The sequence below is a fragment of the Falco peregrinus genome, chromosome 7, assembly GCF_023634155.1.
Source record: "Falco peregrinus isolate bFalPer1 chromosome 7, bFalPer1.pri, whole genome shotgun sequence".
In the NCBI taxonomy this organism is placed as follows: domain Eukaryota; kingdom Metazoa; phylum Chordata; class Aves; order Falconiformes; family Falconidae; genus Falco; species Falco peregrinus.
The window spans coordinates 54,730,606-54,746,517 of record NC_073727.1 but is presented as its reverse complement, the minus strand read 5'-3'; the positions used below and the strand labels follow the sequence as shown (position 1 = coordinate 54,746,517).

At 41.9% G+C, this 15,912-nt stretch overlaps 1 protein-coding gene across 3 annotated transcripts; it reads right to left on the bottom strand.

The window, feature by feature from the left end:
• Nucleotides 1–5,460: 5,460 nt before the first annotated feature.
• Nucleotides 5,461–15,550, bottom strand: LOC101923977 (WD repeat and coiled-coil-containing protein). 3 transcript variants are annotated; one of them, XM_027777507.2, is made up of 5 exons: nt 15,189–15,550; nt 14,943–14,981; nt 10,958–12,840; nt 8,180–8,297; nt 5,461–6,075 (listed from the first exon to the last, which is right to left on the bottom strand). In XM_027777507.2, exons 3-5 carry the CDS (start codon nt 12,818–12,820, stop codon nt 5,804–5,806), a joined length of 2,253 nt encoding a protein of 750 aa, XP_027633308.2. In that variant the 5' UTR covers nt 12,821–12,840; nt 14,943–14,981; nt 15,189–15,550; the 3' UTR covers nt 5,461–5,803. The 3 variants fall into 3 exon arrangements, with proteins under 3 accessions (XP_027633308.2, XP_005230950.2, XP_055665598.1); XM_005230893.3 differs by lacking the exon at nt 14,943–14,981 and having other exon boundaries at nt 15,189–15,549; XM_055809623.1 differs by lacking the exon at nt 14,943–14,981 and having other exon boundaries at nt 15,109–15,220.
• Nucleotides 15,551–15,912: the final 362 nt, after the last annotated feature.

The window sequence follows — 15,912 nt, the reverse complement described above, 5'->3', positions numbered from 1 at the left end:
AGGCTGCTGATTGCGGTATAGTCAGTAGCTGAGCTACTTGCATCCCCCTTGTAGTTTCTGCCTAAAAATAATGTTGAAACCTTCCAAGGTTTCACCGCCTTCCTGAGCGTTACTGCCGGAGATCAGCCTTACAGCTAACCACGTAGGCGAGCGGCCGTGCCCCACCAGGCACTGAAGGAGGGGCTGCTTTTAGCCACTGCCACCGGCAGTCTCTCCCGCTAACCATGTTCTCCTGCCTTAAAGTACCTTGTCTGCCCCTGGGCATGGTGACCTGACACAGCTTAGGTGGATTAGATCTCTTGTGCTGAGTCCCCCACTTTAATAGGTGAATGTCACCTCGGACATCCGTCCCTGGGGAGTCCTGAGGGCTGGGACCTTTGGTGTCAGGTCACTGGGTTTTCAGGAAGAGCTCTGTAGATTTAAGTACTAATTCCTTAAGTCATTCCTGTGCTTTATAAGAATTGCTGCTAGAATCAATCCCTGCTACATCCTGTTGTCTCTGTTCACCTTCTGCATTCCAAGTAAAATAATTGAAGCAGACAATACTTTAAAGCCAAACCCTGCTTTATTGGGTTTGTAGTTTGTTCCCAAATATCACTTCTTCATGTCCTTTTCTACATGCCTTTCTGGGCTTTAGATAGAAAATACAAAATTAAATCGATCTTCCTGAGAGGAGCAGTTTCCTTAAGGGAAACTCAGGTCCTTTGAGACCTGGTATTTGTTGTCCAGCTCTTTGAAGATGAGGAAGAGAGGGCAAGTTAGTTCAAGGTCTCATGCAGTAGGGTACAGCCAGTAGCAGTCTAGTGTGTAGTGGTCAATCACATCCCTTGTGTGAATTTCATGTTGTAGTTACATAAAAACCAGGCTCAAAGTGTTACAATAGAGCCTTTTCATTCAGAAAGCTTCCAGACTGATTGTTGGAAAGGTCAGTTGGACTCACACAACTGGCAGGTGAGGGAGTGAGTTTTATTTTCCTGCAGGTTTTGAGATCACAAGTTCCTTGCGCTGCACTGAATGATTTGGGTTTTTTACCTTAACTCTCTGCAAAACCACAGTTCAGATCCTCAGTACTCTTGCTAGGTATTATGGTTACAAAAATGTCTATGTGTTATAGGCTTGAAAGTATGAAAACAGATAGCTTTCACATCATTAAGCACCAAATCTGCCGCGTAAAACAGATGGTAACTCATGGGGAAGCTTCATTCAACAGACAAAGCAGCAGCATGTGTCTCTGTCCCTGAGGCAGAGGAGGAGACTTTTTGCTGTGTTGCACCTGAGAATCTACAGCCTCTGAAGACACGAACTGGCACGACAGAGAGCTGAGCAAACGACGGAGGGAGGATGGGCCCAGAGCTGTGGTGCTCTGCCGGAAAGGTGGGTCCTCAATATCATTTTGGAGACGTTTTTGGAGCAGCAGTGCTGTTGGATGGCAGGGTAACGTGAATATTTGCTCTAGAAGTGGGGAAGCAGAAGTAAACCTTATTTCCTGATTTATTTCTTATCTCAAATGATGTTAGACAAGACTATGAATTTCAGCTATGCCCTTCAGCTTTGTCCTCGTTTTTGCTGCTCTCTGCTGTAGATGGTGAGGAAGGACCAATCGCTCAGGCCCTGTGGAGCCCATCCTCTGCCAGCTCAGTGCTACTGTGGCAGGGTTAGGAACGGTAAACGTATGAAGAACACGATAATGCTGAAAGACATTCCAGATACGTTTCATGGAGCATATGGATAATACCTGTAATTAGAAGATTTATTGGAAGATAGAAGTAAGAAGTTAACTACACATGACAATTCGACACATTATATATAATGACCATATTAGTGTACAACCAGCATAGCGATGTGTACAGCTGAAAATGCGCTTATGAAGAAACTCACATTATCCCAGGCTAATTCATTTTTGTGACATTGAAACAGTAGTTTTGTTGTACTTTTTTATTTTAATAAGGTTTAAATGATAGAATCACGTTGCAAGTTCTTTTAGTGGTTGCTTTTAGACCTAAAGAATGCAACAGATAAAAGAACATTTGCATTATTACCTCGTTTATGAATGTTAATTCATCTTTAAAAATTTGGGGACATTTTAAATAGAATAGAAGCCTCTACTTTGAGATGAAAAAGATTCATTTAAGGTTTTATCTTTTTCAAAGGCACTGAAGGCACAGGCTTTCTTTGTATGGATTTGAAGAAAATCCACGTTCAATCAAGAACCATCAGAAGTTTCAGTAAAAGAAAATTAAATGAAAAGAGAACACATGAAAATAAGATTTTTTTTTTTTGTAATAACATTTAATCAAAGAGATTTTGAAAACCATTAGCTGTGCATTTCTGGACATAAACCTGAGTGTAACGACATCCCTTCAAGATCAAGGAAATTGCAGCAAGGGCTTTTTATCTCCCATGTCATATGTGTCCCCATCCCCAAGCTCAGGAACCTCAGCCACACCATTCCTCACCATCACAGTATCAACTTGTAGCACCTACAGCTACAGTGGATGCGGGGAAATTGGCTGCAACAGAAACTAAACTCAGAAAAAGACTTAAACCCAGGTGAATTAGGAACTCCCCTTCAAATGCATCTCCCAGAAGTCATGCTTTTGTACAGCAGGAGTGAGCCTGAAGTTGTCCTGACAGTAAGTAACACTGCACATGAGTACAATAATGGCTCTAATCAATTTTGCACTAGTTTCTTCACTCTTTTTCTCTCTCTTTTTTTTTTTTTTTTTTTTTTTTCAAATGAGAGGTGTTAATTGAAACAAAGTTGAAAATCTCTAAAGTTTGGGGGAGGGGGGATGGTTAGTGTAATCTTTTCTAAGCCTTTTGATGAACTGTCTAGAAGTAGTAAGCTGGTTATCCCACTAAATATATTAATAAATAATACGGGGTAATACACTTGTAGCATTATGCTTCACATAACCTATACAAAAGGTTATTATTAACCCGTATTACAGTTCAGCTGAAATAGGAGAAGTACTTAATTTACCAGTGGTATCTTAGCAAGACACCAACGTCCTCAGTGGCAGATTCTGCTAGCTCCTGGACTCAGCACCCTGTGTTACACCATGGTGACTTCCAACTGCTCGCATGTCCCTCTCCAAAGTTTTCAGCATTGAAAAGGAAAGTTTGGTTACCATTAGTATTATGCTTGATACATCTTCAGCTATCCAGCTGTTTGTGTAATTTTCAGCTTTGGTGCAGACCAGCCCATAGGTTTAGAAATGACTTCTTGATTAGAAATAAGCAATTCTCTTAATGTGAGGATTTAATTGTTCTAAGATTCCTAGGCTTATATTTCAAATGCAGTGTTTGTCCACATGCACATAACACATTGTGGAGAACTAACGTAATCCCTTGACCAATCTATTACCAGGTTTCAGTGGATGACTTCTACTTGCTGTGTCTCCTCTAGCTGCCGGACACGGCAGTGCCCTGCACGCATGTAGCTCCCGGTGCCCACCTGGGGAGGTGGAACCTGAGACTGAGCACACTTCTGGTGGGAGATGCTGTCTTTCGTCGGTCTAGAAATTATACAAATAGGTAATAATTCCAAAATAAGCCGCTAATTTTTAGACACTGTTTGGCTGCATAATGAAATTATAGGAGCAGCATTTGAGGCATGTGCAGTTCAAGGCATGCTCTCAAGGTGAACGGGCCAGTGCAGGTGGCAGAGGTTTCCTGCAGAGCCAAGAGCACTCAGCCCTAACCCTCTCCTGTGGGTTAGTGGGATGATGAAACCAGGAACTGGTGCAGAAAAGGACCGTCAGGTGGCTGAGAAGAAACATGGACCATCCCCAGTACCCAGCCTGGGTGCTTTGAACATGCCTCCAGCACTGAGGTTCTGAATGCAATGGCTTCTGGTAGGAGTAACGGTGATCGCTGACCACCTCCCAATTAAACAACAGTGGCAGTTACTGAGAACAGACACACACTTCATGTACAGGTTGAAGTCCATGATCACCAAGTTATTTACCTGTTTTCCTTCTCTCCTGTTCATCCAAAGCCGTTAACTTCTAGTTACACCACACAACACTGAGTGTTCTTTGCAGCTTTTGCTAATGTTGTATGTTTAATACTGTATTTTGTGGACAGATGATCTTCTGACAGTGGCCAAATTTCCAAACAGGCGATTAAAAAAAAAAAAAGAGATTATATTAGTCCTGAGACAGCAGCTCCAATTCTATAATCTAGTCACTTCATTCCTTCTCACGCAGTAAGTGCCACTGTGAAAGCTTGATAAACTGCTTAATGTTATCACGCTTTAATTTTATGGGTGGCAATCTTGGATTACTGTCTTTTCCTCAGTGCTGCAATCCATGCTACATAAACTTGTGCTGTTTTTGACATTTCACCTTTGCAGTTTCTCTCTTTCAGTACAAAGCCCATAGAACATATTCTTCTGTCAGCCTTTAGGTTGGGTGTTCTCAAGGTGATGGGTTATCAGACATCCCCTCTGCCTGTTCAGCAGGTATTAGCTTTGAAAATTAAAGCAGAGGTATTTAAGGCAATGTTGTTAATACTAACAGTATTGTTTCAAAGGTAACAGGGAAACAAGACACGTTTAGAAGTATTAACTTGCTCATCTAGTTATTCAAATGTAACTGATGTAATTTTATGCCTATAGCCACGTACTGGGTCTGGCTGGGATGGAGTTTGTCTTCTTCATTGTGGCCTGTTGGGTACATTGGATCTGTGACCAAAGCAGCGCTGGCAACACACCGATGGTTTGGCTGTGGCTGAGCAGTGCTGGCACAGCGCCAAGGCTTTCTCTTTTCCTGCTCTGTCCTGCTGGCGAGCAGGCTGGGGGTGCACGAGGAGGTGGGAGGGGACCCAGCTGGGACAGCTGTCCCCAGAGGGATATCCCATGCCATACAGCACCCTCCTCAGCAGTATGTTGTGGGAAAGGGGAGGGCATTCAGCGTTATGGCACTTGTTTTCCCAAGTAACCATTACACACAATGAAGCCTTCCCTTCCCCTAAGCTGCTGAACTGATAGAATGTACTGAATAAACTCCTCATTTTGCTTCGCTTTCCCACACAAGCTTCTGATTTACTATTAAACTGTCCTTATCTCAACCCAGGAGTTGTTCCTGCTTTTGCTCTTCCAATTCCCTCCCTGTCCTGCACTGGGGAACGAGTGAGCAGCTGGGTTGGGGCTCAGCTGCCAGCTGGGCTCAACCCACCACAAAACATGGCATGGGACAGCCACAGAGAGCAGAAAGCCACAGAAATCACAGAGAGACATTACTGGTGGGTGCAGGAGGGGAAAGCGTCTGGCTTCTACGCACTACGCATACCCCACACAATCATACTTTGTCCCAGGTTCCAGGTACCTAAAGTAGTGCTGACATCCTCAGTAACACCACTGTAAAAACACCCACGCTTCCGCAGGTACTGTTTCTAAATAACAACAGCATATTATTTCAGGCTTTGACAGAAGTGAGGAAATGGGGGACAAAGCAGTGTTTTCTAGGATTCCTTTATTATGCAAGTTTAGTATCATCTAAAACCACCAACATATTAAAGACAGAGATGGAAATTTTAGCTTGGAAGCTTGTAAGAACACCGGTTTTCAACCACTGATACAAAGACCTGGTCTATACCACAAGAGGCATATTTAAAAAACACTGCTCAGTATAAAAAAAAAAGTTAATTTCCAAGGATGAAATAATTTGCAGTGATATGTAACAAAAAAAATTATGAAACTCCAATAGTTGAGACAGACTTGTTTAGAATTTGCAGACCTACACAGTAAATTTAAAAGTCTCCCATCATAAGACAGGCAGTACAAAATCACTGTCAAAATTTACATTTTACTGCTGGGCTGTTCTGAAGGACTGGTGCCACCTAAAGTCTTAGAGGAGCAGTCTCTGAGAACTTCCAAAGAACTCGTGATATCCAGACATTCAGAAGATGTGGGTCTACACCCTTCTGTAGAACTGATGATGTCCAAGGTTTTGGAAGAAAGAGCACTGTGGCCTTTCATACTGGCATCTCTTACGACTATCTCCTGCGTGGATGTAAACATTAATGGAACAAAGCCATCGCTGTCTGCTGTGAGAACAATCCAAGATGAACCTGTGAAGATACATAAATGTCTGTTTATCAGATTTCCTGTAATTAGATATGTTTAAGACACTAAACATTTCCCTAAAATTGAAGTTAAATGCTTCTGCGTGTTCACAGTTTTTCTAGCAAAAAAAAAAAAAGTATGAGGAGATATAGGTTGTATAATCTTAAAAATAAAGGACAGATAACTATGCAAAACAGCTTTCTGACCAGTTCTGCCACTGGGGGATGAGACTATAATAAATGTGTGCTTCAAAGAAGGAGGGTTGAAATTCTGAACAGAATTCATAAGCATCCAGACTTGTTTTTAATTAGATATTCATAAGCTACTTCACAGTGCTTAAACTGTGCAGATACTGTAAAAAGCAGAAATTTATTAAATTCAATGACAAATTAATGTCATAAAAACAATTTAGAAACTGCTTCTATTATGTAATTTCAATATAATTAATTCCAGTAAATATAAGGAAGAAACACTCTACTATGCTATACAAACCCCATGTCTCAGGCCCATTTGCTGTTTGACTTCACATCACCATTAGCATTATTTTTACAATTTGAAGTCGTTTACCGAAACCAAAACACTGACTTCTACCAATTCATATAAATGAGAAAATCTCTGTACTTGTATTCATTAAGTTGATGAAGAAATAAAATAGAGCTTGTGAGGGAATTCAGAGAAAACATTTCCAGCTGTTTGTAAATTTACATTATGTAACTTCATGTCACAAGTAAGGTCATGAGAAGACTGTAGCCTAAAAGCATGCAACCCTTTAATTTTTTGGCTTAATATCTCATTTGGACCAAACTTCAAAATAAATACAATTTAAGATTTTGAAAATACCACTCCTACTTTGCCCATTTATCTAGTAATATTTGTAAAATTAATAAATAAACCTATTATAACACTGTTTGCTTTAAAAATTTATCTAGTAAGGCTAGTCATATACATGATGATTACTCATTCCCAGGCAACCAATTCTGTCAAGTTTACATTTTTAAGCTAAAAATGAGAAGTCGAAACTAATGCAGGTAATGGGGATATTTTTCTTGCCAGAAAGAAAAGTTGTTGAAATCCTATAGCTCAAAATAAAATTCCAGTCTGAAAAATTAAGAGATCACTTTCTACCAAACTGCCTGCTGTTGTCACTGGGTATATCACACGTTTGTGGGCTGTGCCACAACATTAAATTAAAATTAAATTCAAAAAGTCACTGTGTTTCAATGCAGGTAACTGAGCCTGCAATAGAAAAACTGCTCAACTAACCTAAGATAGTGGCAAGAACATTTACAAGATTCAGTTGCTAGTGAATTACCCAAGTACAGCTTTATCTAGGTATTGGAATACTAAACATATTCCAACAACTACTTAAAGAAAAATGAAACTTGCACAGTGGTAAAAACAGCAGCCTTAAAGCTTTGGGATAGTTACTCAGAAATCTGCAAGCAGGCAGGCAGCAGACACAGTAGGCCAGTAACTGGAATATAGTACAGAGGGTATCTGTAGTAGCGAGAGATCATACCCCAAAAGTACGTTTTCTACCTTTGCCAAAAGTAAGACCCTTAGAATTGACACACAGGATGCGCATAGGATAAGCAGGTAACAGTGGAGATGACAGCAGTATGGCAGGTAGTTTTCTTCACAGCAAAAACTGAAGCGAAATGCACTGGTAAAATTTACAGGGCTACTTTTGTGTTTATAAAAAACTGTAGCATTTCTTGAAGGAGACCAGATGTTGGAACTACAGATTAAAATATAGAAACCTTTATTCCAAAACCACCAGTCAACTCTAACCTCCTCATCACTCAGACTTCTCTGTTTAGAATAGCTGAAAATATAAGTAAAATACTGGGTGACAGTAATTTTCCTGTATAACTAGCAACTTGATACGGGGGGTATCAATATGTAAAAGTTTGCTCATTTCTTTTATAATGTAGAGATTTTTCTCAGTAAAAGCCCAGAGAATAACCTTTATGTTATAAAACAGATTAGCAAACTTTTATTAACAATCTTTCATTATTTTTTATTTGGTTTTCTCCCAGGTGGGATTATGCTCACCGAGAATGTTGCATGTGTTTAAAGTGTTTGTATTATTGGATAATTACAACGTACCATGTTGCATTTCTACAAGAGAGAGATTGAATATCTGCTGGACTATATTTAGACGGAGTTTACCACCACAAAGAATAACAGCTCGTCTTTCATCTGAATCACTTCTGGAAAGCTGCTTCTGTAAATTCAAGAAACAATCTTAGATACCATGCTGTATATTTAAGCAGAGATGTCAAAATAGCATTAATCAAAACAGTATCGCAGACAGGCCTTCAACCACATCATTTACAGAAAGTCAAATGCTACATTCATTCAGAACCATTTGCAAGATTTATACTCTGAAGTCTCAGCTCTCAAAGTAACGGTCTGTAAGTGATAGCAGCAAGTAACTGTGCTAATCCAGCGTATGTCAGAGTAACAGGAGAGCAAATCATACATACGCTGCTGCTGGAGAAACCACGAGCTTCATCCACGGTGAAATCCTGAGACTCATCCTACCACCTGTGAGGGACATTTTCCTGGGGAGCCTGTAAAGGTTTTCCATCCTCCCCACCCCGATCCACAACTTAAGAAGAGGTGAGAACTCCTGCCCACGAAAGTTTGGGACGAGGAATAGACTAACAAATCAGAAGGGCTTGTTTGTCTCACCTCCGACCATCCCTGACCCAAGCCTTGAAATCCAAAAAGCATCTTCAAAGAATAACCCCCAAGTGGCAGAGCAAAGCATTTTTTAAATCTGCAAAAGATCATTTGTTACCAAAACTACAAACTCTCTCTGCACAGGATAAAACTCACGCAACCATGTCGCTTCCCAGGGAAGCCTTGATAACGTCTCTGGGTCGTGACAAAAACAGGATGAAGTAAATTCTCGCTCCTTTTCCATGCTGTGGAGGGACCCATCCACCCGCGAGGAGGGTGTACGGTAGAGGGGAGGTTGGAGGTGCACACATGCTCTCTGCCCCCTGCACCAATAAACTCTGCCCTCTCAAAGGCACTGCTTATTTGGGCCATGTTGGGTTTCCTCAACATTTTCTAAAATACAGCTAGTAACCTGGGCAGTAGCGAAACAATCAGGGCTCAGCCCACGAGGTGAGGATCCCTGTTTGCCTGTTAAGGATTTCTGAATAGTTAAACCACAGCATTTTCTGCCAGACTTCCCAACGTCACGTCACTTTAATTCCAAAGCTTTTCTTACCATAAATCATCGGTGATCAAAATAGGTAAAATTGTAGCATTACCTTAATTTGCGAAGCACCCCCACGCAAGGGTAGTTAATCTAGCTCTTGGAATACCAAGACAAGACAATATTTAACTCTGTTTCAAACTATATGTAAAAAGACAGCTGAATATAAAAACATAACAAAAATTTGTGCTATCTCAAATTAAAGCAGGCTTCTAAACAAACACCTCAGATAAGACACCAGACTTGCTAAGAGCAACTTTCAGAGTAACGCCCCATATACATTTAAGATTTAAGAGTGCTAGAGAAATTAAATTGTTATTATTCAATGCTTACAATGGAAAACAGTGAAGAGAGTAAGAGTGTATGATCTAGGACCTAAGAGTTCAATGCTACAGAAGAAGAGAATATTTTTTTTGCAATAACAAAGCTGAAAAATAAGAACTTGCTATAAGGAAAATGGCAGTTTAAATTACTTTTGATATTGACTAAGGTTTATTAATCTGAATTCTAGAAGACACCTAGTAGATTTATGCCATGTTTTGATAATCAGGTAACTTACACTCTCTAGCATGAGATTTGGAAGTGCCTTCTTTCAGCCAATAAAGTGTCTTTCACGTGAAATTTGTTTTTAAATCCATTTTTAAGCTATGTTAATGGAATTATCTTTTAAGGTCCTAAGGATCTCTTTCCTTATCAGATGGTGCTCTCAATACTAATTAGCAACATTTCAGTTTCAGAGCCAAAGCTTTTTTGTTGGTTTTTTTTCTTTTTTCCATGTCCATTATTTCAGTTGTCCTCCCAGGAGGCTGGGAGCTTCATACCAATTCCCACACCTGGAAATTTTCACTGGTCTAGATTTCTAAACAGGCGGCTTCAGAAGTTGCCTAGGATAAACATAACCTTCCCAGAACTTCATACAAGTCTTTAATTCTGCAACTGAACTGTCAGGCGAGGGTCCTCTGGAGCCCCAGCAGCCTCTGTGCAGAAGGAGAAGGTATGGCTGTGGGAGTCAGAGCCAAGAGTTCAGCCCAGCACGAGGTGGGGACAGGGAGCTACACATTCCTGAGTATTACATCGCTTTAAAAACACTAAAAGCCTGCAGAGTAACGGGACTTCTAACGTTAGTCCAACCTGCAGGAACAGGATGGAAATCTAATCCTATTGACCATTACATAGCAACAGCCTTTTTTTTCCCTAAATGCTGTTTTTACCATTCGTACAGACAGCTGTGCAAGACTGAAAGCACTACCACAGCATCCATCCACAACGGCAATAAATCTAGATACATTAGTTTAGCTGAAAATTTTTTTTAAAATATTTCCCTCAATTTATCTCCCTCAGAGAAAAATACAAATATGTAGTTCTAAAAGAACTGTAAATAGGGACTGAGATACAATTACAGGAAGAGTAGGGAAGGACAACAAAAACAAGCCAGGCTTACATAAAGCCTAAGTAAGTGTAAGTAAGACTCCTATTGGTTTCACCTGCATGCAGTGAGATCATTCCTATGTATCGAATTTGCACGTACTAAACATTCACAGAATGTCACCCTTCCGGTGCACAACAATCTGACAAGAGTCCATGTTTTAAATCTGTACAAAGAACACACATCCACAAACAGATTTTATCATTAAGGCTTCTAATACTAAAATTACCTGGCAGGTGATGTTAATAAAAGTGGGTTCCTGAGAAGATGGGTACACTGGAAGATTTCTCTTCCCAGATTTTAGCAGCTCAGTTAATTCACAGAGATGATGCTGTAATTCTGTGAAGTTATCAGACAGTTTTTCTATATTTTTTGTAAAGTAACTTGCCTCCTTTTCACTTAATAGGTTATTCTTGTAAGAATTTGGTATTTTGGAAGCTGCATCTGCCTGCTTTTTTGGAGACGTTGGCTTGTTAGAAAATGCCAGTGATGTGGCACACTGTGCCACAGTCCGATTAACTGGTTCAGCATCAAGAGACTCAGCAGCTTGTGGGAAACTCACAGAAATCTTCTTATCTTTAAGGTCATTCATGTTCAACAACAAGCTTTGTTCATAAACAGGACTCTTAATTTCTTCAATGAGCTTTCTTCTGCTGGTAGGGGATTGAACGGCAGCACGATCTGGTATCAAGAGCCCGCAGCTGAGAGGGTGAACATCTGTAGAGTATTCATGAGATATGTTTGAAAGGTTCAAGTTGGAGCTCCCATTAACTGATGCAGACGGTGAAGGACCCATTTCAAATATTAGTTCCTTAATCATCAATCGGATCATATATTTGTCTGATCTTGAAGAGGGAAGAAATGCAGGGTCAGTGAATTTTTGTCTTCCAACCAGTATCAGTAACAATTTATTGGTCAAGAAGCACAAACCCTTTGGCTTCTCATTTTTCTCTAGCTGAATTTGTTGAATATTGGGTAAATTGGATGAAGTCAGTGAATAGACTAAAATAATGTTACAAGTATTGGAGGCAACTGACACAGTTTGCGTTTTGGGGTCAAAAGCCATTATATCAGGAACCAGAATGCCCGGGATGCTAACTTTTTTGGTAGAGGTAACCTTTCTTTCAAAAGTCACCAAGATGAGATGTGAAGAATCTTGCCCACTTCCCGTTAGGTAGTCTTTGGGCCTCAGATGAAGAAGAGAACTGGAATCAGCACCCTGCTTGCTAGAAAGTATGTGAGTTAGATCCACAGGAGATGTAACAACAGACAAGGGCTTCTCACAGTCCACTGCCTTTTTCCCCCCGTCCATGGCATACTCTTCCTCACCGCATAAGCTGGACTGCGAGGGGAAGGACTCTGTTTCAATGCTTGCTGGAACTTCAAACGCAACACCAGCATTTAAGCCACAGATCTTGTCTAGAGGAAGCTCAGTGGCAACCGCAACTTGGAAATTCAGAGTAGCTTCCAAAGCACAGATGTAGCCTCCCACATCAAAGATTGGGCAAAAAGAACAAGCAGTCAATGTTTTCTGAACATCATCCCAAATATAAGAATGAAGGGCACTGCCTACTCCCACTACAAAGCGATTGCCTTCCTTTGTCCAACAAGCACAGTGGATGAGACCACTGCCTTTAATATCTGCTTTAATTCTGGAGTTGTTGAGATGAACAGAGTGTAAGACAGAGGCATCCCGTGTAGTGAGCACAGCCAAGATCTCCTTCTTCGGATGCCACACGCAGCCTTGGGGGAGCACTGGAAAAGGCTCGCTGATGTCGCATATCTGAGAAACTAAGAGCTTATTTCTTTCTGTAACATTAAAACAGAGCTGCCAAATGGTGATATGCTTTTTATGTTGAACAGCAAGCAGAGCTGGGGCATCAGGGGGACACGGGCCCCAGTAGAGTCCATGGACATGTTCAAACTGACCGACAACACTCGAGTCGCCAAATTTTGGTTCTCCATTATGAAGATGTAAAGAAGTTAGTATCACCTGTTTCCCATCTGTCCAGGCAATACCATGCACAGGGTGAATTGCTTGGTATAAGGCATTAAGGCCAGTTCTCAGAAGCTTCGCCTTTCCTAGCTCCATGACTTTTTAACACGAGACATCTAAACAAATTAGAATGAAAAGAAAAAAAAATTATTGTAGAAGAGAGAGAACAATACCTGTACAATTATTAAGCTTATGACCCTGCCAATGCTGGACTCTTCCTTCCAGTGAAGTCAACATATACATAATGTTCACCTAATGCCTAATCCCCAAACCTAGAATTTTTTATGATATTTCCAGAGTGAAATGCAATTTTAAGAGAAAGAAACTTTCCTGTTTACATAGGCTTAGTCTGATGGATTTTCATCACAAGACCAGTTCTTTCATTCTAATCAACAGTTTGCTGCTTCTCAGAATATTTTCAAATGAGTTCAGTATTAAAAAATTTCAAAATACTGCCTCTCACTCTCAGCTTGACGGACCATTCGTGATCAGATAAAGTAATCCCTTACAAGTATAACCAAGCATTAACATATTATCTATAAATCTGATCCTGAATTAAGTGGGTGAGAACAGCATTTGTAAGGTTATTCCAGAAAGCTCTCTAAAAACGCAAATGCAATTTTGAAGAAAGTTAGGACCAAAGCAGATTTTTCTGAGGAAATAAATGAGAAAAGAATTTAAAAGAACTTAGAACATAGGAGGTGACAGGCTCATCTACCTCAGGCATGAGCTACACTATGAGAGCACATGAATGACTCACTATCTTCAACATCCTCTAATGCAGCGATCACCTTTTTTTCTTTTCCTAAGTGATTCAGCACCTTTTTGTCAAAGTTCGCAAAGCACCTTGTAGCTCACTACTGTTTATTGGGTAGAAAGGATGAAAGCAGTTGGCAGCTGACTATACCTGCAGACTGGCATTTCCACGTACCTGAATATCCATCCAAAAATATACATATATTTAAAAAAAAGGAATTAAAAATGTATCTGCAGTAATTCTGGACACATTTTTACCATTTGGATATTGCTTTAGGAGTACTTACTTTCAGTGTCCTACAAACTAAAAAATACTGTTTTACAGGTAGGAAATAAAACCACATAAAACCTTCATTCTGCTATTTTTAAAAAACAGTTATGGGATTTGCTTGTTGTCTCAAGAGAAGCCTTTTCCAGTTGTCTCTACATCACATAACAGCTTCAAGAGGGAGAATAGGAAACTGGCAGCAATCATTACTCTCTGTAACCTGTAACCAGGTGTCTGGGACATCCAGAAGCCATATGCAAGGCACTGAAACTTCAGAAGGGTTCAGGATTTTACACATATTTCCAGTTGCTGAGCTGTGAGCAACCCCTACAGTGTGCACAGAAGCCAATTCAAAGGAATTGATGGATTCCTCACTTAGGATTCTCCATAAGATATGGCTCAGCTGCAACACTATGGCACAGAACAAGTTGCAGGATTAGCAGGAAACATGAAAACCAAGAAGAAAGTGTTTGAGAAAGTCAAATTGTCAAACTGGAAAAGTTTATCATAATGTGCAGGGCCTGGCACCACTCAATAGTTTAATTAACTGTTTGTGGATGACCCCAAACTTGGAGGAAGAGAATTGAAAGAGCAGATTTCAGAGACTAAAATTAGGTAGAAAAAGTTACGTTATAATGATCAAGATAACTTCTTCTCGAACTAACAAGTGCAAAGTAAAATACTTAGTACAGAAAAAAGAAACTCGCAACATGGGTACCTCTCCAGGAGTAATCCCCTGGGTAGCAGTATAGCAAAAAAGGATCTGGCTTGCAGTGGATCATAAATGGAGTATTTCAGTAATGTGAGAATGCTGCCAAATAAGACAGTATCATTCTGGAATGTTTTTAAGAGGGATGCCATACACAAGGAAGGTAATTACCCCACTTCCTCAGAGCTAACAGTATCTTGACTGGAGTACTGCACCTAGTCCTGCATTTAAGAGTCCAAGGATGACAGAAATGCTTAACAGAGCTCAGGGACCAGAGAAACATGGGAAGTGGGTTCACTCACTTTGGAGAAGACTGTGAGTGAAAACTTGCAGACACCCACCAGTCTGCTGACAAGAGAACACTGAGCCATTGTTCACACCTACTCTGCATAGCGTAAGATAATAATCAGCTTAGTTTCAACAAAGGAGATTTACGTCAGCTATTAAGGAAAAATTCTAACAAACTAAGCATTGAAGCAGGTTACCTTGGACAGGAGGAGAAGGCACTCCATTAATTTCATAACCTGTAAGAGCCAATTAAGTAAATGTCTGTCAGGGATAAGTTTAAGTACACAGCAAGAGAGCACTCGAGATACTTCCCAATCAACTTCACCACCTGCCTGGCTCTCCTCAAGCTCCAGCACAACCCACCTCAATCCCTTAAGCAACCGCCATGAGCTGCTCATTCTTTAGCGTTCTGAACCGCACGTCCACTGCCAGGCAACACTTACTAATGGAAGGGAGATGACAATGTGCCTCATAAGATGCGCTAAGACCCTAAGCCTCCTGGACCATCTGGGCAGCTGCCTGTGGTGCAAGAGATGGCTGACGCTTTCCCCAGCGGACCTAGAAAAGCAAAAGCAGCAAAGACACGCACTGGTCACCGCACCCCGGCCACCTCACGCCCTGGCCCTCGGCCACTACGCCCCAGCCCTTGGCCACTGCACCCCAGCCACCCTACACCCTGGCCCTCGGCCACCGCGCCCTGGTCACCTCATGCCCCGGCCCTCGGCCACCGCACCCCAGCTGCCTCATGCCCCAGCCTACAGCCACCTCACACCCCGGCCACCGAGCCCCAGCCGCCTCACGGGCAGCCCCTCCGGGCCTCGCTGCACGGCCTCCCGCCCGCCCCGGCCCGGCAGAGGCCGAGCTGCCCGAGGCAGGTGTCACGGCCACAGCCCTGCAGGCAGGCCGGGATGCTCGGGGAAACACGGCGGCCGGCCCCAGCCCCTCTGGGCAGGCGGCGGGGGGGCGAGGAGACGCTGCGGAGGATCCTCCGCCGGCAGCCGCCAGCGCGGTAGGGCAGGGGGACTAGAGTAGAGCGCCCAAACCCGCCGCCGCGGCGCTTCCCCCGCGCTACCACCCGCCGCACCAAGCGACCGCCGGCTCTCTGCGCATCCCCGCCCGCACCGATATTCCTCACCTCCCCCAGCGGCCCGCCCGCTCCTTCTCCTC